General features: G+C 31.9%; 1 protein-coding gene across 2 annotated transcripts in view; it reads right to left on the bottom strand.

The window, feature by feature from the left end:
* Cdk12 (Cyclin-dependent kinase 12) overlaps positions 1-18,953 on the bottom strand; it is a 131,019-nt gene extending 112,066 nt beyond the window's left edge. The window contains exon 1 of one of the 2 annotated variants that reach the window (XM_035370546.2): positions 17,602-18,953. In XM_035370546.2, coding sequence (XP_035226437.1) covers positions 17,602-18,428 — 827 coding nt within the window. In that variant the 5' untranslated portion in view covers positions 18,429-18,953. The remainder of the gene's footprint in view (positions 1-17,601) is intronic. The other variant, XM_035370547.2, reaches the window with a different exon arrangement.
* Between the last annotated feature and the right edge of the window lie 4,114 nt (positions 18,954-23,067).

The following is a 23,067-nucleotide window of genomic DNA, read 5'->3' as shown; positions in this document are numbered from 1 at the left end:
ATGTATTAGGCATTTACATCTATGGGAATATCCAATCACTTTTGGTCGCTTTTCTTACATTTTAAATGAATAAATATGTAAACTGAAACTCAAGAAGTACTGCAATTAATTTAGTACTACATGGGAAAGCTATATTTTTGTACAAGTAGAAATATTTTACATATACAAAGTTGAAAAATAATCAATGAAAAAGAAGCAATGAATTAAGAAAAATATTTATCTTTCATATGCATTTCAATATATATAAGTCAAAATCTCAAAAATTGGAAAAAAAACAATATATATTTCATAACTTAGCACAAAAAATAATTTTGTTACAAAATGGGAGAAGAAAAAAGATTAGTGCTCACATATTATGCTGTCAACCATGAAACTGTCACTAGGCAGTGCAATTTAGTACTGTTTATGGATAAGCATGACATAACACTTGTAACATCTGTGCTTTTGTATGGTCTAACCTCAATCAATTCTTGATAAGTCATGCATTGTTTTTACGTACAAGAATATAAATTGATAATACTGTTATATTTTCCCTTGCACCTGGAAACAAATAATGAAAACTTAGGACCTGCTTTTTATAGAACAATGGATTATTTATGAGGAGCAATGGAGTTATGAGACCCTAGCATTAAAAAGTGTGTATTAATGGACACAATGTGATTAGTTGAATATGGCCAACAAAACAATTACAGACTGGAAGAATTACCTGCAGGAAATTTGTACTCATGATATTTTAAACAAAGCTTTTGATGCAATTGGAAAGCCTAAAAAAGTAACAGAGTTCAACAAAAGCCTTTTTATGAAGCGCAAAAAAGATGTGGGTTGAATACTGACTGTTTATTAAATAAAGAGACTTTATTCCTGAACTACGGGTGCAATCTCCGCCAGCTTTCATGGTTGGTAGTAGCCTACTTCATAATTTGATGTTGTAGCCAACAGTCGATGGGATAATATGTAAGAACCAAACATTTTAAAAAGGGAAAAAAAGAAGAAAAAGCTTTCATAGAAAGAATATATATTAATTTTACTTAAACTGTAGATTATTTATTTATTATTTAATATACAAGACAAAAAAAATTATTCAATATACAAGACAAGAAAAATTATCACTTAAACTGGTTTAACATACGTACTTCTGTATAATCATGAAAAAGATGTTTGCTTATATTAAACTCACATGCGAACAGACTACTACTTTTTCAAACTGCTTCAGCATCATGGAAAAAAATCAGTGAAAAAATGTCAAAGAACTATAAACAACATTCTCTTATCTCAATATAGAAACAAAGAGTCTGGGTTATGCCTATAATTCTTTATAACAGATAAGGCTAGTGGACTAGTATCAATACGATATTTTAATACAATACCACATAAATATTCATCACCAAGCTTTTGACAGTGAATGTCACTTGAAAACTGCACTACTTCTACAAAGGCCCCGTTAAATGTAATAACAAGGCTATGCCTGGCAACGCCATTATCTTCCTACTGGTCATCGAATGACTGACATGATACAGTAAAAAATCTGTAATCCGGACGTTCATTATCCGGAATAATCTATAATCCGGACCTCAAAGCCACAAACTTTTTTTGTATGCTTTACGCATGCACGTTGTATTGTTGCTTTACGCATGCACAAAAAACGAAGCAACTTAAACAACTTACATTGAAAGAAATTTTTAATAAAGTAAACAAATAAATATTAAGCTCTTTTTTTTTTTTTTTTTTTTTTTTTTTTTGTAAATTTTGATACCCTTTAGATCATAATTGCTCTTTATTTCATAAATTACGGTTTCATATTTCTAACTGTATAATTTCTGCATGCCATCTTACCAGATTTAAATTGATGATCTATAGTCCGGAAAAACACTTAATCCGGAATAGCCGAAGTCTTGACGAGCCTGGATTACGGACTTTGTACTGTATTAGCAAACTTTTAAAAATATAGCTGAATGCAACATAATCTATCATTTCACACATTTTTTTCATCCCATTCTCTCTGCTCAACAATATTCATATTTTATAGTGTAATTTTTACAATTAAACTCACTGCTTCATATAAATGAACAGTGGTATAAATTAGTTCATGTAGTATAGTTAGTGTTATATTACTTCTTGTTTGTCATCTTTGATATACAGTTTTGTGATTTTTTTTGTTCCTGTACGTTTGATAATGGACCGATTTCCGAATGGTAATAAATAGTGCAGATAAAGAAAGTATGTCTTTAGCCAATGTGAAGAAATGAAAATACTGTAAATATGATGACAGTTATTTAGCGTTTGGTTTTACATCAATAGAAATGAATGGTGAAGAGAGACCATGTGCATTGTGTATGAAAGTTTTGGCAGCAAAGTGATTGCTTCCAAGTAAATTGAAGTGTCATTTAGAAGCTAATCATGACAGCATGGTTAGCGAACCTCATCATTCTTTTGCCAAGAAGTTAAAAGAACTGCAGCAACAAAAAAATGCAAAATTAAAGTTGAATCAATAACAAACTTGCTAGAATCTAACAAGGTGGTTTACAGAATTGCAAAACGTAAGAAGCCTCATACCATCACAGAACTTATTCTACCTGCTGCTGTATATATGGTGAACATTATGGCTGGTGAGTATGCTGGTAAGCTAGCGCTTTTATCCAGTAACAAAAATTAGTCAAGAAAATACAACATATAGTGAAGGATACAAACAATCAACTAATTAAAAAATTAAAGGAGTGGAATTTGGATTGCATTTAAATGAGGCTACAGATAATAAGGATATTCATTTGATATGCTGCATATGGTTTATAGATGGTAATAATATTAAAGAACTTCTATTTTGAAAAAATAATCACTGCAGGGGCAAAAGCTCAAGATCTGTTCAAGATTCTTTATGCATTCATATTCGAAAACAATTTTGAATTGGCCCAAGTATGTTGGTTTCTGTACCGATGTAGCTCGCTCAATGTCTGGATGCTAGAGAGAATTACAGGCACTAATTCGAAGCAAATCAACAAACATACTGTGGTCCCATTGCATTATTCACAGAGAAGAACTTGCGTCAAAGCATCCTAGTCTTGCAGTGAATCAAGTATTAGAATGTATAATGAATGTGGTAAATTTTATAAAAAGTCGTCCACTGAAAGCAAAGATTTTTTATAAACTATGTGAGGATATGGAAGGCAAACACTTATTTTTGCAGTTCATGATAGCTCTCTTGTGGTACTGTTTTACCATTTACTTTTGAATTGCAACAAGAAATTTTTATTTTTCTTAAAGACGAAGGATACAAAGATGCTGAAGATTTTGCTGATGCCAAATTTTTAATAAAATTGGCATATTTATGCAATATTTTTGAAAAGCTGAATTCCTTTAATCTTTCTCTTCAGGAAGAAAATATGCACCTTTTGAAATCAACGGAAAAAATATTAGCTTTCATAAAAAAACTCAAACTATGGAGGAGAAAATTGAATGAAGATGCAGGCAAAGATTATTTTTTTAATATTGCAGCAATCTGTAATCTCAAATGAACAGGATCTTTCTCAAGATAAAATAAAAAAAAAAAAAAAAAAAAAAAAACATGTTTGAAGGGCACTTATGACAGCTAATTTATCTGATTTGATAATACTTTCAAAATATAAATTTCGATAGATTTGCATGGATTCAAGATCCATTTAACATTAGTGCTTCATCTGAATTTACTTCCATAGAAGAAGAGAAGCTTATCAAGATCCATTTAACATTAGTGCTTCATCTGAATTTACTTCCATAGAAGAAGAGAAGCTTATCAAGTTATCTTGCAACAACAGTTTGAAAGCAAAATTTAGCAGCATGGAATTGACAGAATTTTGGATTTCAATAACAGATGAATATCTCCTAAGTATTCAATAAATTTTAATTCCCTTTTCAACATCCTATTTGTGCAAAGATGGGTTTTTGGCTGCTGCTGTAATAGCACATATAGAGAAAAATTCAATATGCAAAAGGAAATGAGGGTGGTTGTCTACTCTAATTCCATGATTTGAGAAAATATGCAATGATTTGCAGGCTCATCCGTCACATTAGTTATTAATTTAATGTTATTAAAGTAAAAAAAAATTAAATAATGAAGATACACAAGTTTATTTTTATCGATTATTTACGATTAGTCATACTTTTACTTGCGGCAGGGTGCTATTGGAAAATTTTAATTGAAAAAAGGTGCCACGAGTCAAAAAGTTTGAGAACCACTGCTGTAAAAAAAAGAATGATTTCAAACACTCATGACATAGCTGCCAATCCTGAAACTCAGAAAATTGGAAAGTTCTTGCAGGGGGCAGGGGGGGGGAACTGAGGAGTTTCTTGGAAGTTTTCATGCTGTGCAATCATGATACTTCAAAAGATGTCCAAATGGATAATTATGACTACTGAATTATTTATAGCATGATCTGATATAAAATACAGTTAAAAGTCTTTAATCCGGACTCGTCGGGACTTCGGCGATTCCGGATTATAGATTATCAGTTTAAATCTGGTAAGATGGCATGCAGAAATTATAAAATTAATAATGTGAAACTGTAATTTATGAAATAAAAGAGCAATTATTATCTAAAGGGTATCAAAATTTACAAAAAAAAGCTTAATATTTATTTGTTTACTTTATTAAACATTTTTTTCAATGCGCGCATGCGTAAAGAGCATACATTATGCATAGTCGAAATTAGAAAATTGCAACCAGAAAACTATTTGATGTGTACTCGTGATATTTATAATGACGAGGAATTTGATTTAAATAATATCAAAGACGGAATACATCGAGATGAAATACTACATTTAGTAAGGAGTTATAAGCTGAATAAAATAAAAACACCTGCCCTGAAGATAAGGATAGTGCTGACAGATCAACTTCCAGTTCATTGCGTGCCGTGACCCCCCCCCTGCAGAGCAGCATGAAATTGATAAACAGATTTCGGAATGGTTAGAGAAACAAAGGATACGCCTTTATCCATTTTTTGCAGCAATTCCACTTTTTGTTTGATGGACATCGAAACATACTTTTGCTTTGGCAGCTCCAGCATCGGAAATTCTATTTGACATAATCGAAAGTTCAAGCTTACTCTTATAAAATTGCTCTAACAGTCTGCAAAAAAATTAGATAATTTTAGCTTAGCTTATACCGTCCATTATACATTAAACGCGCATGCGTAAAAGTATCACGTGCACGTGTGAAGGCATTATGCGTTGACGCATGCGCAGAACGTTTGTAGCTTTGAGGTCTGGATTAACGACTTTTGACTGTATATTAATACCTAATTGGATATTCTAACTTTTAGTTTCTTTTGTTAACCTTTTAACTGTCATGCCCGAGATTGCTGGTTTTCTAAAGTGTCACGCCCAAGTATTATTCGAGGTAATTTAATGTAGAACGGACGGTATAAGCTAGGCTAAAATTATCTAATTATCTATTTTAGTTAATGTTGCAGATTGCATTGTTCCTTAATATTCTAATTGGATCTGGCTTATTATTTTTTGCAGACTGTTAGAGCAATTTTATAAAAAGTAAGCTTGAACTTTCGATTATGTCAAAAAGAGTTTCTGATTCTGGAGCTGCCAAAGGATCTACAAAGCGAAAGCATGTTTCGATGTCTATGAAACGAAAAGTGGAATTGCTGCAAATATATGGATAAAGGTATGAAGAAAGTGACAAAGGTTAGTGAAAATTAAAAAATTTTGATTTTGAAATAGTCAGTATTCTCGGCGCAGCAATTACAGGACTTGAACAGCAGAACTTTGCAACTGAACAAGAAATTATGTCTGTTTATAGAATTAAAAAGAAAGTATTAGCACATAAAACAAAACACCTTAAAAAACTTACATTGAAAGAAAAGTTTAATAAAGTAAACAAATAAATATAAGGTTTTTTTTTTTTTTTTTTTTATAAATTTTGATACCCTTTAGATCATAATTGCTCTTTATTTCATAAATTACGGGTTATGCCTATAATTCTTTATAACAGATAAGGCTAGTGGACTAGTATTAATACGATATTTTAATACAATACCACATAAATATTCATCAGCAAGCTTTTGACAGTGAATGTCACTTGAGAACTGACTACTTCTACAAAGGCCCTGTTAAATGTAATAACAAGGCTATGCCTGGCAACGTCATTATCTTCCTACTGGTCATCGAATGACTGACATGATACAGTAAAAAGTCTGTAATCCGGACATTCAATATCCGGAATAATCTATAATCCGGACCTCAAAGCCACAAACGTTTTTTGCATGCTTTACACATGTGTGTTTAGCACAAAAAACGAAGCAACTTAAACAACTTACATTGAAAGAAATTTTTAGTAAAGTAAAAAAATTAATATTAAGCGTTTTTTTTTTTTTTTTTTTTTTTTTTTTTGTAAAATTTGATATCTTTTAGATCATAATTGCTCTTTATTTCATAAATTACGGTTTCACATTTTTAATTTTATAATTTCTGCATGCCATCTTAACAGATTTAAATTGATGATCTATAATCCGGAAAAAACCCTAATCCGGAATCGCTGAAGTCCCGACGAGTCCGGATTAAAGACTTTGTACTGTATATGCACAAAAATTTTAATGTTAATTCTAAGATTTTTTTTATTTTAAAGGTATAAACATTTTAATATTGTTTAAAATTTTGTAAAAAGCCAATAAATAAAGACAATAAATTTGCAAAAAGACATTACTTTAAGGACTTACTATGCTCTTATGGTTAAACATCCTGATTTAATGGCTCATATCCCGTGACCTCTAACTGATCTCATCTCACGTAAACTACGCTATAAAAATCTAATTATCTACATTAATTTCAAGTTAAATCTTAATTTGGAATACAAGAATTATTTCAATTCATACGAAGAGCTTACTCAGAAATTATGTAAAACTGCAGTGCTTTACTTTGCTAGCGCATTCTCATTAGAATTGAATTTAACCCTTGACTTTGCCTTTGGTGAGCGGTGTGAATACATCCTAATTGACTTAATTACCACGAATGGCCTTAGGGCATGAAATTGAAATATCTGGTAAAAATTCTATGTAATTGTATGCCAGTATTGAAAGAAACAATGAATCTGATAAAAAAAATGGCTGCGACTTATGTTGAAATTGAGGAGTGAAAGGTTACCAGAGAGGCTATTCCGTTTGGCATCAGTTGTACCATTATTGATGACTTTATCGCAGTACCCGTTTTCCTCAGTGAATATTCCTATAATAATTGGCATTCTAAATTACTGTTCAGCGGGCACAAATTACATGTCGCCAAGAGGTTCTCAAAGGAATTGCTAGCAGGTTCTTTGAAGAAATAAACAGACAGGATCAATTTGTTTTCTTATCTAGAATAATTCACAGAAAATAAAGCTATAGTCTGTTACTTTAGCACAGTTTCTTAAACTGTTGGTCGCGACCCTCAAGGGAGTCGTAAGACCTGCAGCGGGGGGGGGGGGTCGCCAAAAATTTTAGCAGATTTGATATTTTTTTAACTTACTTTTACACACTGCATCTGAAAATAGATAAGACTATACAGACAAAGACAAAAACAAAAGTTTCGACGCATTCTTTTTATAATATAAACATTCATTTTCCTTGCTTTGCTCGTGACGATGTCATTTCTTCTGTTACTTATTTAAAATTTTCCCATTGTTCATCGTCTTAAAATTAGAAATTAAATTTAATGGCCTAAAACTGCAATTATTACAGTACAAGTGAAAAAATTGACAGTTTCACTGACACGTGCGTCGAATTTGCACAATACTTATGGGGTCCCAAAAAATTTTTAAAAATGTTATGGGGTCCCAGGGGTAGCGACAGAAAAAGGTTTAAGAAACCCTGCTTTAGCATATGCATTTTAAGGTAATTTGTTCCCTCTTTCGTCCTGCCTCGTAACCACAGTAATAATTGCAGAAGGTAGAGTCCCCTAATATTTTTCCCACTTCATTTAGTGTGTTTTACAGCAGCTGTTCACACATTTTTTAGACGATTTTGGTTAGCGGTAATAAAAAATCGTTTGCTGCAAAAGAAGTAACTGCAATTGTACTATGTTTTTAAAAGTCAAAATTATCGTCTGTGGCTTGAAAGTTTTGTTTTTATTCAAAATGGCGAATTTAACAAAGCAGTGGTTCAAAGGCTACATTTATCTTTCCGAAGAGAAATATGCACTCCATTATCCAAAAACGACGTGAGAGTCATGGTTTTGTGATATCTAAAGTGTTGATAGGTAATATCATCAACAAAAAAGGAAAAAAAAACGTCAAATTGAAGCCTCAAGTGGGACAAAAATTCCAAACAAGTATCCACGGAAAAAACGGAAATCTTCGACTATTGCAAAGGTATGTTGTTTAATGTTAAAAGAAAATCCCCCTAGTCAAACGACAGTTGCAAAATCATTAAAATGCTCGGTGTCCACTGTAAACAAAATGATAAACGTTGATTTAAATCTTAAGAAAGCGAAAAAACGCAATGTGCATCGTCTTCTTCCAAAGCATATCGTTCAATGTAGGACATGCTGCAGAATTCTATGAGAAACACTTATCCAAGAAAAACGGAAAACAATTGTCACAATAGATGAATCATGCGTGTATTTAAATGATTGTAACAAAAGAAAAGAGCCATTTATTATCATAAAAGGGGAAAAAAATATTTAAGTACACGGTTCAAAGAATCAAAAGAAAGTTTTTCTAAGGGATTCATGATTGTTGCTGGTTTTTCTTATAATGGCAAGTTAAAAATAAAGAAAGTGCAAAAAAATGTCAAGATTAACTCCAAATACTATCAGGAACATATTTTATCGCCAATTTTTCTGAATGAAATACCATCGCTTTACCCACAGTGCTATCAATATGTGAGACTCCATCAGGACAAAGCTGGCAGTCACACATCAAAATCCACTGTAAATTTCCTAAAAGAAATGGAACAAAAAACTGGTATCAAGGCCATACCCTTCACTGATATCCCTACTAAATCTCCCGATGTGTCACCTATGATTTTTGTGCTTTCGGACTTTTAAAAACTGCATTATCCAAATGTTGTCATAAAACCCTAAAAGGACTCTGGAAAGCTGTTCGGGAGGAATGGGATAGAATACCTCTTCTGCCACTTCAAAAGGCATTATTATCCTGGAAATTGCGGTGTCAAAAGATAGTTCAGAATAAGGGATGTCAAATACAACACTTAAAACACAAGAATTTTATGTAATTTAGTTTTGTGATTACAATATACATCATCTAAAAAATGTGTGAACAGCCTCTGTATTTTACAAAAAGTACACGATTGAAGTCTCTAATGGGGCATAGAAAATAAAATCCTGTGCAGTTATGAGGGCATGTCATTATCATAAATAAGGGAAAGTTATAAAGTCTGTACCTATTCTAAAGATACGCGCTACAGCGGACTGTTCACCTACTCAAATTAAAAAAAGGGGGGAAGCAGTTGCTAAAATAAGGAGAATTTCAATCATAAATTATGGAAATGTTTCCATAATACAGTCAATCCGGACTCGTCGGGACTTTGGCGATTCCGGATTATCGATTTTTCCGGATTATAGATCATCAGTTTAAATCTGGTAAGATGGCATGCAGATATTACAAAATTAAAAATATGAAACCGTAATTTATGAAATAAAAAACAATTATGATCTAAAGGGTATCAAAATTTACAAAAAGAAAAAGCTTAATATTTATTTGTTTCCTTTATTAAACATTTCTTTTAATGTAAGTTGTTTTGTTTCATGTGATAATACTTTCTCTTTAATTCTATTAAACAGACATAATTTCTTGTTTAGTTACAAAGTTCCACTGTTCAAGTCCTATAATTGCTGTGTCGAGAATATCAACTAATTTGTCAATCGAAATTTTTTCGTTTTTAATAACCTCTGTCACTTTCTTCACTATCGGAAGTGAATTATAATGACAAGGACCTTGTTTTAAATCATATCAAAGACGGAGTACATTGAGATGAAATACTACATTTAGTAAGGAATTATAAGCCAAATAAAATAAAAACATCTGCCTTAAGATAAGGATAGTGCTGACAGATCAACTTCCAATTCATTGCACGCGCGCCGCGGCGTTACCCCCGCCGAGCAGCATGAAACTGATAAAGATTTCGGATTTCGAAACATACTTTCACTTTAGATCCTTTACATATTAGCAAATATATATCAGAAATTCTATTTGATATAATTGAAAGTTCAAGCTTACTTTTATAAAATTGCTCTAACAGTCTGCAAAAAATAATAAACCGGATCCAATTCGAAGATTAAGGAACAATGCAATCTGCAACATTAACTGAATTAGATAATTTTAGCTTAGCTTATACCATCTGTTATACATTAAACGCGCATGCGTAAACGTTTTATGCGCACGCGCACATGCATATTCCCAGCTGTAAAGGTCTTACGCGCACACGTAAACGATTATGCGTCAACACGACGCATGCGCAGAAAGTTTGTAGCTTTGAGGTCCGGATTATGGGTGTCCGAATTAACGACTTTTAACTGTACTTTTTTTTAATTATAAGAAAAAAATTACCCATGCACCACAAAATATCACACAAGGCTTACAAAATGTAAGTAAATGAAAACATGTCAACTTTAAACAATACAAATCAAACAAACATATACAATTTAAATAATAAATAAAATTGAAAGAAAATCATTTACAGTATTGTAAAATAACAGTCAACAAAGTCATCGAAAGCAAGATAGACCGAGCGCAGATAAATAAAATCATAGCATTTTAGTGGTCAGTTAATTACACTTAAGTTCAATCTAAATTTTAGTGGAAGACATCTGATGATGGAATGGACCTAAATGAATGGAACAATACCTTGTTTATAAATAATTCGATTTAAAGCCAAAATTATTATAACCAATTCGATTCAGTCTGAAGCCATGCTGAAGTCTCTCACATTTATTAGAAATAACAAAACATGCTTTTTCCAGTTAAATTTGTTAACCACCAAAATACCTAAATATTAATTTCATTCATCATCTCAAGGGGATTGTCATTAAAAACCAACTGATAGCTTTCACAAGTAGTATTTCTTCTATGAAAGAGCACTGTCTTAAGAATTTGCATGGTTAAATTTCAGCTTAAAATTTACCACCCACTCACAACAAAAGTGTGAAACTTCCTGGGCAAGGTAAAAATTATCATGCAACTTTCTTTACCTAGTGGTGGTGGTAACAGAGTTCAGATATTATACGCACCAAACACACAGTTTGTACCATTGGATTAAGTGGTTAATCTTCCATAATCGGGGTGAGCACCAAACTTGGCCAGAGTTTTTAATTTGGTTGTGGTTTTCAGCTGTATGTTTTCCTATGAAAAACCTAGAGCTTTTGGTGCTAGTTGCAAGTTTAGCATAGCCAGAAAATTCTTCTTTTTAATTTTGAAATACTGAGTTTGTTTTTAAAATTTTACTGTTTAATATTTGTAGGAGGTTAAGCTGTTGTTGGTGAGAGTATGATGGATTTCAGATGATGTAAAGTTTATAATTTATGAATGTTTTCATTTAATTTTATTTAGTTAATGTTTTCCAGTTTGAACTAAAGTTTAGTGTGTTGAATTCCACAATGATAGTAACTTGTATATTTTAGTGAGTTTATGATGCATCCATTGTAAGTGAATTTGAATATATTTACTTGGTTGACAATTTTGGAGTTCGAGGAAAGTGTTATACAATTTATTATTTTATCATTACATAGAGAGGAATATGTTTTTACATGTACAGCTCATGCACATTATTTTACTCATCTAGTATTTTAGCATCTGATTTTCTATTCTGTTTACATTTAAAAATCATATCCTCGTGCTCTCATTGTCACCAAAAGAATTCGCCAAATTTTGAAGGCCAAAATAGTTTGGCACCAACTTACCCCGGTTATCGGAGATTAGCTGATTAAGTTATCAAATCCAAAATGAATAAATAAAATGATGAACACTAAGATAAGTATATAAAAAAATCCAGCAAATGATATCCATCAAACGATGAGACACATTAAAATTAAACAATATTAAAAAATTAAGTTAAATAATGACGTGTTTCTTTCAGGCATTGAAATATATTATTATGGACCTCTTTTTTCCAATTATATGGACAAGAACTAAGCCACACTGGTTAAAATGCTTTGATCTAAGTCTATTAAAACTCGAATATTATAGAAAAATTATGTACAGACAGAATACTATCACAGACAGGGATCAGAACTATCAGGATATTATCACAGGACAAACTGGCTTACTCTCCACATTCAGAAGATAGTGAGCAATTCAGGAGTGGCCGATTCAAATAATAAGTTAATAGGATTTCTTCCCTCCAGTTTTTATAACATTCCCATAATTCCACTCTATGTTTCAAACTTATTATTTAACTGTGCATCCCAGATTTCTTGCTATTTATTTAAGACTTTCTGCCTGATGACACCTCTGAAAGGAACGAGTTGACTAGATTCTTCAACAACAGCTATGGCTGCGATATCTGCCAACACATTACCTTTTATTCCTACATGTTGGAGAACGCAACAACAAAAAATTTGGTATCCATGGCTATTTATGTTTTCATTCAACTTTAGATGTTTAACTATAATTGAATTTTGAGCTTCAGAGAATGTTTCTAAAGCTTTTAGAGCACTAAAAGAATCACAATAACTAATAAAATTCCTTGAGCAGCACCTGCATATAGATAAAAGCGCATAATAAATTGCAGATATCAGGACTGAACAATTATCAAGTAATCACCCACCATATGATTTTCAATTAAGAAAGACATTCCAGCATGACCGACTGCTTTCGATTCATCTGTATATACGTGAACATAACTACTTTATCTCAGTCTATGCTCTCTAAGAAAAGTTGCTGATACATGATCACATTAGTTCTTTTTTTGACAGCCAATTTTGCATATATTCATGAGGTGGGATTTCAAAATGGGCTGATCTTTGGAATATGGTAACAGGTAGTTTGGCGACATTTTGGAGGCGATAAAGGTTACTACCTAGGACTTTGGGAATAATGTGAGAAGTACTCAGTTCCGATTACACATTATTTTGTGTGAGAGAAATGAGAGATTGTGAGATATGTGGACGAATCACTGTTCTTTAATCGGAAAAGGGGGTATATTTGTAAAAATATCTGCTGTACTTTATAGCAGTAGTTTCATTTTATGTTCTGTGAAACAGTGTTGTTTAATATTTGGATCACATGGCCATATATAAAGTAAATCCGAAAATTTTTATTGTGTTGTGTAATTAAAAAGAATTGCTTAGTTGCGGATAAGTATGAATGTCCGATATGTGGGAATGAAATGAGATTGTGTGAAAGGAAGGATATTACAGATAGTTTGAATGGCGGTGCAAGAAACCTGGTGAAAATGGACATTTTGTGATCCGCCATGCACTCAAGATTGTGTAGAAGATTAGGTAAGTTAGTATTTTTAATTATTTGAGGATATTATTTTTATGCATTGTTCTAAATGTAAGGAGTAAATAAATTAATATGGTATTATTGGAAAATTGCTATTAGCAATGATTTAGTTTAAAGTAATTAGGATTGTAAGCTAATTTTTATTAATTTAATGTATGTGCTTATTTATATTTTAAGTAGTGTTTTTTAATTTAATTATATTTTAATTAATGATCGTGATTTTGGGAGTTATATGTTTGTAGTATTTTGAAATACATTTGAGTAGAAGTAAATGTGCATGGAAAGAATTTAAGTATTTGTAATCATTTTTAATGTTTTGTTATAAATTCGTTGGTGACGTTTATAATAGATAATTTAGAGGTAAAAGTTTTTGGATATTTTATTTATTTTGTACGTGCAAATGTCCATCCTTGGAAAGGGTATATACTTTTTCGCAATCAGGTAATTTCATAATATGTCCTTTTTACCGAATTTCAAGATTCACAAAATTTTCATGCATTTTCGTGAAATTTTTCTAATTTATGAGAAAAAAGCAGTGTACATGGATATAGTGAAGAGTGTGCGCAATGCCATTTTTGTGCAATTCTGGAATTTTTTTTAAGTAAAAATAAGTCGACGTGTACATGGTTTAGTAATATTTTAATTAAAGTTATTTCGTCAATTTTATGTTTGTAGGAATTTGGTATACGTTTCAGTTGAAGTAAACGTGTACGGAAATAATTTAAATATTTGACACTAAGTACTTGTAACCATTTGTAATGTTTGCGGTATGAATTCGTTGCTGACGTTTATAATACAATAGATAATTTAGAGGTAAAAGTTTTGGGATATTTTATTTATTTTATACGTGGAAATGTTCATCTTTGGAAAGGGTATATACTTTTTCGCGATCAGGTAATTTCATATATATTCTTTTTACCGGATTTAAAGATTTACAAAATGCATTTCATGCATTTTCGTGAAATTTTTCTAATTTATGAGAAAAAAGCAGTGTACATGGATATAGTGAAGAGTGTGCGCAATGCCATTTTTGTGCAATTCTGGGATGTTTTTTTAAGTAAAAATAAGTCGACGTGTACATGGTTTAGTGATATTTTAATTAAATGATAGTTATTTTGTGAATTTTATGTTTGTATGAATTTGGTATACGTTTCAGTTGAAGTAAACGTGCATGGAAATAATTTAAATATTTGACACTAAGTATTTGTAACCATTTGTAATGTTTGCGGTATGAATTCGTTGGTGACATTTATAATATAATAGATAATTTAGAGGTAAAAGTTTTTGGATATTTTATTTATTTTATACGTGGAAATGTTCATCCTTGGAAAGGGTATATACTTTTTCGCGATCAGGTAATTTCATATATGTGCTTTTTACCGAGTTTAAAGATTCACAGAATTTTTTTGCATTTTCGTGCCAATTTTTGTAATTTATGAGAAAATAGCAGTGTAGATGGATAAGTTAAGAGTGTGTGCAATGCCATTTTTGTGCAATTCTGGGATTTTTTTTAAGTAAAAATAAGTCGACGTGTAAATGGTTTATGTGTATGTGCTATTCTGAAAAACGCGCAAGGAGTTTGCGATTGTGCACTTTTTCCCAATTTTGCAGTTAATATTTTGTCATGATTAAGCGGTTTTGTTACATAAAATTTCTAGCATAAGTGTAATTCGGCTAGTAGATTGTTGGAAAAAGTGTTCAGTAAATAAAAAGAAAAGAAACATGTCTTGACTTTGTGAAGACAAAATGGCGGCGAAAAAAAAATAGAGGGTTGCTTTAGCAGAGTTGGTAGCCAAATTTTCACCAAAAAATCGCAAGTTACCATAATCCAAAGATCAACCTCAAAATGCTTTACTAACTGGATGTACAAGTCAGACATGCGGTATTCCTCAAGTAGTGAGCAAACCCCTAAAAAAAAGGTAGGAATACAAGGTGGCCATGCTTCAAATAAACAGTCAATACATGTCACCAAGCAAAACTTTACAAGAATGGTTCAGCTGTGATAAGATACCGAAGTACTGAAGGGACAACTATTCACAACTTAACTGGAGAGGTGGTTTATAACAATCAACATAGAGGCTGTAAACTGGAGATGTTCTAAAGGCTCCAGAACAAATCTGGAAGACATGATAATGCATGGGATTTAACTTCAATAAAACTAAAGATTGTGCCGAACCATAAACAACTAAAACATAGTCAGGTCTAGAGCGCACAAGAGCTCTATAAATGTGAAGCATTTCCACTTGGAATCACAAAGTTGTTCCCCATGTTAGCTTTTGATCGAGCATCACTCTTAAAAACCTGACACCGGGTAACATTAATCAATGAATAACACTTGAAGCCAGAGCTGTGGAGTTGGAATCAGGGTTAGGCATTAGTTTTATTTATGGACTGTATATATTAATAAATAAATATAAGGGAGGAGGATGGATGTGATATTTGCCATTATTGATTATTGACTTTATCCATGTACACATCAACCTACTTTCACTTAAAAAGTCAAAGAAAATTGACGAAAATCCAATTCTTCTTACTCTTGTAAAAAGCGCCAAACAAATAAGTGGACAATTCTGCACTTTACCGGAACTTTCTTAAAAGATGTAGATAACCCTAATGTTTCATGACCTTGCAGAATTGGAAAAATTCTAAATTAAAATCTAAATTATTTTGAATAAAGATGTTCTATAAATTTCAAGAAGAAAGTAGAGATTAGTTTCATTTCATCAAAAAAGAACATTTAGGAAATTTTGGACTAGATTAATTACAAAAAAGCATAAGAATGGCGTTTTTCCACGACAAATGGCTTTGCGCAAAAAAAATAGCTATATTTATAAAGCACATGGGAAATAAATAAACTCCAAGCAGTCAGCCTATTTGTACTTCTAGGAATGAAATATTGTGCAAAGTCCAATATTTTAAGGATTTATCCATTAGGCACTACTAAACAACAAACCGTCTCTTGAAATATAGAGCATTTAAAATTAATATCAACATAAAGTTGAATATTCCCTGAATCTAAAAAATCCCCACTACTTATATATCATAATGTGTGTTCATGTAGACAAGCATATTCATCAGGTATTCTTTCTCACTTTGGAAAAACAAAGTATGTACTTCATAAAGATGTTGCAGCAAATATCACAGAGGAAATTTGAAATATAAAAAGAATAATTTGTTCAAATGAAAAGAAATTGAACAGCAAGCCTCAGTTTGATTTTAGAAATGAATGAAGTCTAAATAAACATATGGATTGTGCATATGTAATATTCATGAAGCTAAATATAATATTTAAAAAAATGGTCATATATGATTGAAAGATAATAAATAAATGGGTATTACAATTTAGTAACAAATTTCAATAGACATTCAAAAATTACACATAATGCACCACATTTTAGGACTACTAAAACAATGGAAACATTGAAATGCAAACATTTCCAAATTTAATATTCATTTGCTAAAAGTATTTTTCATTCCTTTGAAACAACTAACACAATATCAAATATTTTTCAAGATCTGTCTTATTGATAAAGCTAAAAACTAAAAATCAGCACAAAATTAAAAAATTTTGAAATTTATTTATTTTTTTGGGAGAGAAATATTTCATAATTAAGAAAGTAAACTGAAATCCTGTTGTTTTTGAGGCTCAAATAAACAATAAATTATTTGCACACAAGTTTTATACGAATATGATAAAATTAGAAGTGCAACTTTAGATAACCATTTACGTATCTCGGCACAGCAATAAATACCACTTGTAATTGCTATTAATGACGAGGCACATTGCTCCTGTTCAAAGTATGTAGTTTTCGAACTGATCTTAATGGCAATATAAAGTCACAGATTACTAGTTACAAAGTTGGTACCCTTTTAGTTATAACGTTAACTACAAGGGTATCTCACTAAACTCAAGCTTTGCCTAATTTTATGTAAGTTATTAGCAAGCAAAACGCAAAGAGAAAGCAAATATCCATTCAAAGAAATGTTGCACATTTTTAAGTCTAAACAAATTTAAGATATTGTAAACAATTGACACAGATTCTGGGAAATAACATTCAGGTACAAAACAGTTCATTCTAAGAATATTGAAGAAGAAACATTTATAGCAAAATATAAAGTAAAGCACAAATTCCTTTTGCAAGATGCAAGCTAAAGAACATACTTAGACAAGCTATAAATCTTACCCAACTGGGCTTTTGCTTCGACTTCTGCTCATAGACCAGGCACTAAAGTTCCTAGGGAAAGGGCTTGGACTTTTCGAAACATATTTGAATCTGTTACGACTGTCTGGAGATCGTCGTCTAGATTTATTAACCCACATTTGAGTATTTTTAACAGGGGTTGGAGTTCGAGTTCTGTAGGCACGAGGAGTTTCAGGGGTTCGAACCCTTTTCCTCTGCCTATTTCTCTCTTTAGTCCTTTCATAATCTTGAATGTGATCTGACTGACGAATGTGACTTAAATGTACAGAATCCCTACTACTAGATGCACGATCTCTTCCAATATTATCTCTATCTGACTTTCCTCGTTTCCTGGAATGGCTTCTGCTCCTTGTATTAGAAGCTAACTTTTCTTCACGATCTCTGTTACGATCCTTTCTTTCAGAATGATACTTGTCTTTTGGTCTTTTTTTATGTGGCTTGATCGAAACATCTTGCACGGCACTACGTTTTTTATCAACCCTGCTTTCTCGTATGTCAGGAGAGGATTTTTTCTCAACAGAACTGTCTCTTTGATCAGAAAAAAAAGAAGAGTCTGAACTTACATCATCATATTCAACAAGAGGTTTCACAGGAATTGCAATCTCCTTCTCTGCTTTCACATGTTTCTTTTTGTGAGCTTTATGAGCAGATTTCCTATGTCTGCGTAGTCCACTTTGAACACTATGCCTCGATTTCCTATTATGTCCAGAGCTGTGCGTTCTATTGGCACTACAGCCCGGTGATTCTCTGTTTATTCCAGGCCGAGATCTCAGTTCTTCTGAGCTCGGCATATCATTCCACTTCCACATAGAATTCAAAAAAGATGATCTACATATCAAAAATATCACTGGAATCCAGATACTTTCGGCGTAGCAATGTACGTCATTTTTTAACTTACCACACAGCGGCCATCTTGAATTTTATTCCTTCAGGATCTAGCATATAGGCCTAACGCCATATTCATAGCACTTTAAACAGTTATTCATAAATATACATTACACCTCAACCTCTATAGTGATAAATATTGATGTTCATTGTATATATCTTCAACTTTATAATACGTCTAGTTATTATCAAATCACGGTAACTGTAAATGCATATTAACTTAGTTGTTTAAAAGTCCATTTTTCTGCTCCGTGTTTTAAAATAATTTTTAGGTATTCTAAATTATTTCGGTTCTATTTATTGTTCTTGTATTTAATTTTATTCCAAAATTAAACGTCTGGTTAGATGGATGAGGATTACTTTATACGCCTCATTCCGAAAAAAACTTGCTAGTTCTAAATTAAAACTTAACTGCTTCTGTTCGTCTTCTTCTCTTCTACACCTTAGACTGCAGGAAACGTCACAGTCACATGCTCTTGTACGGTTACTCACCGGTTACACGGGGGAAAAAAAAAAAAATGAAATAAGGTATGAAATTATGAAATGATAGTTCTTCGCCATAAAACTTTATATTGTTAATAAAAACATTATTTAATTATTTACGATGAGGAAAATTCAAAACAGAATTTACTTCGTTAAACATTTACCGAAGCGCAACACACTATTTCATGACGTCACGAACTCCACTCGTATAGTTTGTTCACGTCGAAATGTAACGAGAGAAAGATTGTAAACATGATTTAGAACCTTCATTATAATATAAAAGCATTTACCTATAAGTATTTTAAAGCATGTGTTAGTATGTGTATTCGCATTTATCCAGACTATCATCTGAAATCAGTTATGATTTAGCAATATTTTTACATGAATGAAATTTGTTATTTTTCACTCGAAACCTTAAAAAGTGTACTATAAGAGATTTTTATATTCATATGAAATGAAAAATGAATGAATTCATATATTATTAATATATTATATTCGTCATTTAATTACTTAAAGACTCTACTATCACACGTGGAGATACTTCTGTAGTGTACATATAAAAGAAAGCATGCCTAAAAATAAATTATTGGCATAGTCTTTGAAGGATTTGTAGTATGTGGAAAGGGTTTATCGGTGAACTCCATTTTATATTTTTATAGTTGCTACATAAGGTTGTTCCACTTTATACAGATTTGATATAATTAGACTATAAACTTTATCAAAAATCATTATTACATAAATAATTTGTATATTAATTTGATTTTTATTACAACTATTCGAAATATCTGAATTTTCTAATTAAGCTTAGTTAGCTATTAAGTTAAGCTTAGATTTTTTTTTTTTTTTTTTTTTAATTTATGTACGAAGTCTAGTACAGGAAACAATCTCAGTACCCACAGAGTCGCTCAAACACATTGATAAGGAACATAATGTTAAGCAAAACGATTTTGGTGAGGAAATCACATAAAATACTAAAATACAAATTGTTATTTTCTCAGTTACTACAACCACAAATTATTAATGCAGGTTCATTTAACATGACACAATTCTTTAACTGTACTATTGTGGATAGAAAACAACCCTAAAACATATAATCCTAGTTACAAAAATATTCCTTTTTTTTGTCAAGTCTTTAAGAATTAACATATCAAGGGCACAAAAACATACAAATAAAAACATTATCCTGATCTTGGAACTAAACTTCTGAATAAATAGTCATATTTTAACACTTAATTTACATAATCAGTATTTTAATCTAGAGACAAAACTCTTAAATACATACTGACATTCGAAAAATTCAAATTTTATATAATCAATTTTACTACTAAGAAGAGCTGAGGGGCACATATAACTGTAGATTTGGGAAATCTGGTAACAAACAAGCTTACATGAAACTGACGGATAACACACGGAGAATTCGGCTGAATATCAATTAATGTTAATGCTCGGTCATGTCTGTGAAGTTGGAACACTTCATCAGAGTAGGTTGCTGGAATACTTCATCAATGTATGGTAGGAACCTTTATTGCTCAGTCTTTTCTTAAACATCAGAAAACTAGACCACTTCATTAATGTGTGGCAGGAACCTTTATCCCTCAGTCTTATCCTAAATGTCAGTAAAACTGGAGTACTTTAGAGTAGGGCAGGAACACTTATCGCTCGGTCTTTTCTAAATGTCAGTAAAATGGGAACAAGTCAACTTAAATGTCTGTAAAACTGAGACAGGAGTCCTCATCGATCAGTCAAATCCAAATCATCTCCTATAAATTCCGTTTCTATGTTGAAAACTACTAACAAGAAAAACAAACTACATTACCATCACCTGAAATTTCTCTGTCTATCTCTCTTTGCACCCCTCCCCCCCTTTTTTTTCCTTCACTTTTGCTAAACTCTTCATCCAAAGCAAGTGCAAAACTCACACAGAAAAGAAAAGCCTTCTTTTTCAACAAAATCTTTCCTGTTTATCTCCAGACCAAACCTTGGAATGTCGCACAAACCCATTAATAAAGTATATAATATCATACAAATATATTAGTACATTAATATAATAATTTAAAAAAACAATTAAAATGCCATAAAATAAAAATACGTCCTTTAAAATTATTCATTTTTAATACCAATTCCCTGAATGCAATATGTAATCAATACAATACACCATATCATTCTCACAAAAATATAACACATAAAAATAATACCAATTTATGTGATGCTTCATAATAATATTAATACAGTACATAAGACTAACTTGGTAATAAACCAGCATAGCAGTACTGTGTAATCAAAAAAGTGGCATACAAAAATAGACCATACAATAATATAAATAATATGCCATACATCTAAACAAAATCGATGCAATGCACAAAACTAGTATATAATACAAATAAGTGGTACAAAATAAAATAATAATACAAATTCATATGATACTTCACTGAAAACAACATTAAAGTTCAATAAATAAAAGCAATACACCCATACCACAGCACTCATGTTTAAAGTGCCACATGCAGATTAAATTCAGAGATTTCCAACTGTTTCACATAATAATGCACAAAAACATTAATACAGTACATTATACCATTCAACTACATTAGTATCTAGTGTTAACGAAAGTTTTTCACCAAAAAACGTTCTTAATAAAGTTAGAAAAAAACATGAAACCAGTATATTTAGTGTGGGTTCCAAATATATTATTTTTTGCAAAATAATTTATTTGGTAGTTTTTCAAAGCCTTTGGCCCAGAAACTTGGTGGCCATGAGTCCCAAAACAGATCAACCTCAGTTCGGATGTCCTGTGCAGAATAGCAGACAGCACCAGCAAGATGTAGCTACAAGTGTGAAAAAAGGTAGAAGTGTGAAGGACCAATGTGGGGGCTGTATGGTGAGTGTGGCAAAAGATCCCATTCAAGTCTGTGTAGAGTCCAACCAGTCAATGCAAACACATGATCTTGCATTATCTTGATGGAACATTACCTTGTTATGTCGGAACTCAGTTCGACGTTTTTCCTTGATAGCAGTGTCAACACAGAATACTATCTCATTGTACACCTTTTTCCAGATACTCTTTTTGTGGATAATATTGTAGCAATCCCACTAGATATAAAGCACGATCTTTTTGTTAGTAAACTTGAGCTTTGCGACATTGCCGATGGGTATACCATGCACAGATTAACCTCATTTTCAACCAGTATTGTTGAATTAAATCAACTTCATCACGGGTCCAGAATTTTGTCCTTGCGTTGAAATTCGAGACGATTATTGCAGGCCAAACATGTCTGTCCTTATCTGCTTGAGTCAGCTCATGCAGTACACAGCAATTGAACTTGTATGTCAAGTTTATGAGATGCATAGCGTGATTAATGGACATCACACTAGCATCTAACTCACTATCTATCATTCTGCTTCTTGAATGTCATAATCCTTGTTTTTGAACTTAAGGTACCAAACCTTCACAGTGCATATGATACAGTCAAAAGTCGTTAATTCGGACACCCATAATTCAGAATGATCTATAATCCGGACATCAAAACTAAAAACTTTCTGCGCATGCGCCGCGTTGACACATGCGCAGAGGCCTTCACGCGTGCGCGTAAGACCTTTTACGACTGCGCATATGAGTGTGCGCAAGTGCAGAATACGTTTTCGCGCGCGCATTTTATGTATAATGGACGTATAAGCTAAATAATTATCTATTTCAGTTAATGTTGATGATTGCGTTGTTCCTTAATTTTCGAATTGCATCCGGCTTATTATTTTTTTGCAGACTGTAAGAGCAATTTTATAAAAGTAAGCTTAAACTTTCGATTATATCAAATAGAATTTCCGATATATATTTGTTAATATGTAAAGGATCTAAAGCGAAAGTATGTTTTGAAATCCGAAATCTGTTTATCAATTTCACGCTGCTCGGCGGCGGGCGCGTAATGAATTGGAAGTTGATTTGTCAGCACTATCCTTATCTTCAGCGCAAATGTTTTTATTTTATTTGGCTTATAATTCCTTACCAAATGTAGTATTTCATCTCGATATGCTTCGTCTTTGATATGATTTAAAACAAGTTCCTCGTCATTATAATTCGCTTCC

Source organism: Stegodyphus dumicola, chromosome 4 (assembly GCF_044657685.1).
Source record: "Stegodyphus dumicola isolate Sdum_Otavi_A_Nest chromosome 4, ASM4465768v1".
In the NCBI taxonomy this organism is placed as follows: Eukaryota; Metazoa; Arthropoda; class Arachnida; order Araneae; family Eresidae; genus Stegodyphus; species Stegodyphus dumicola.
This window is presented reverse-complemented; position numbering and strand designations above follow the sequence as displayed.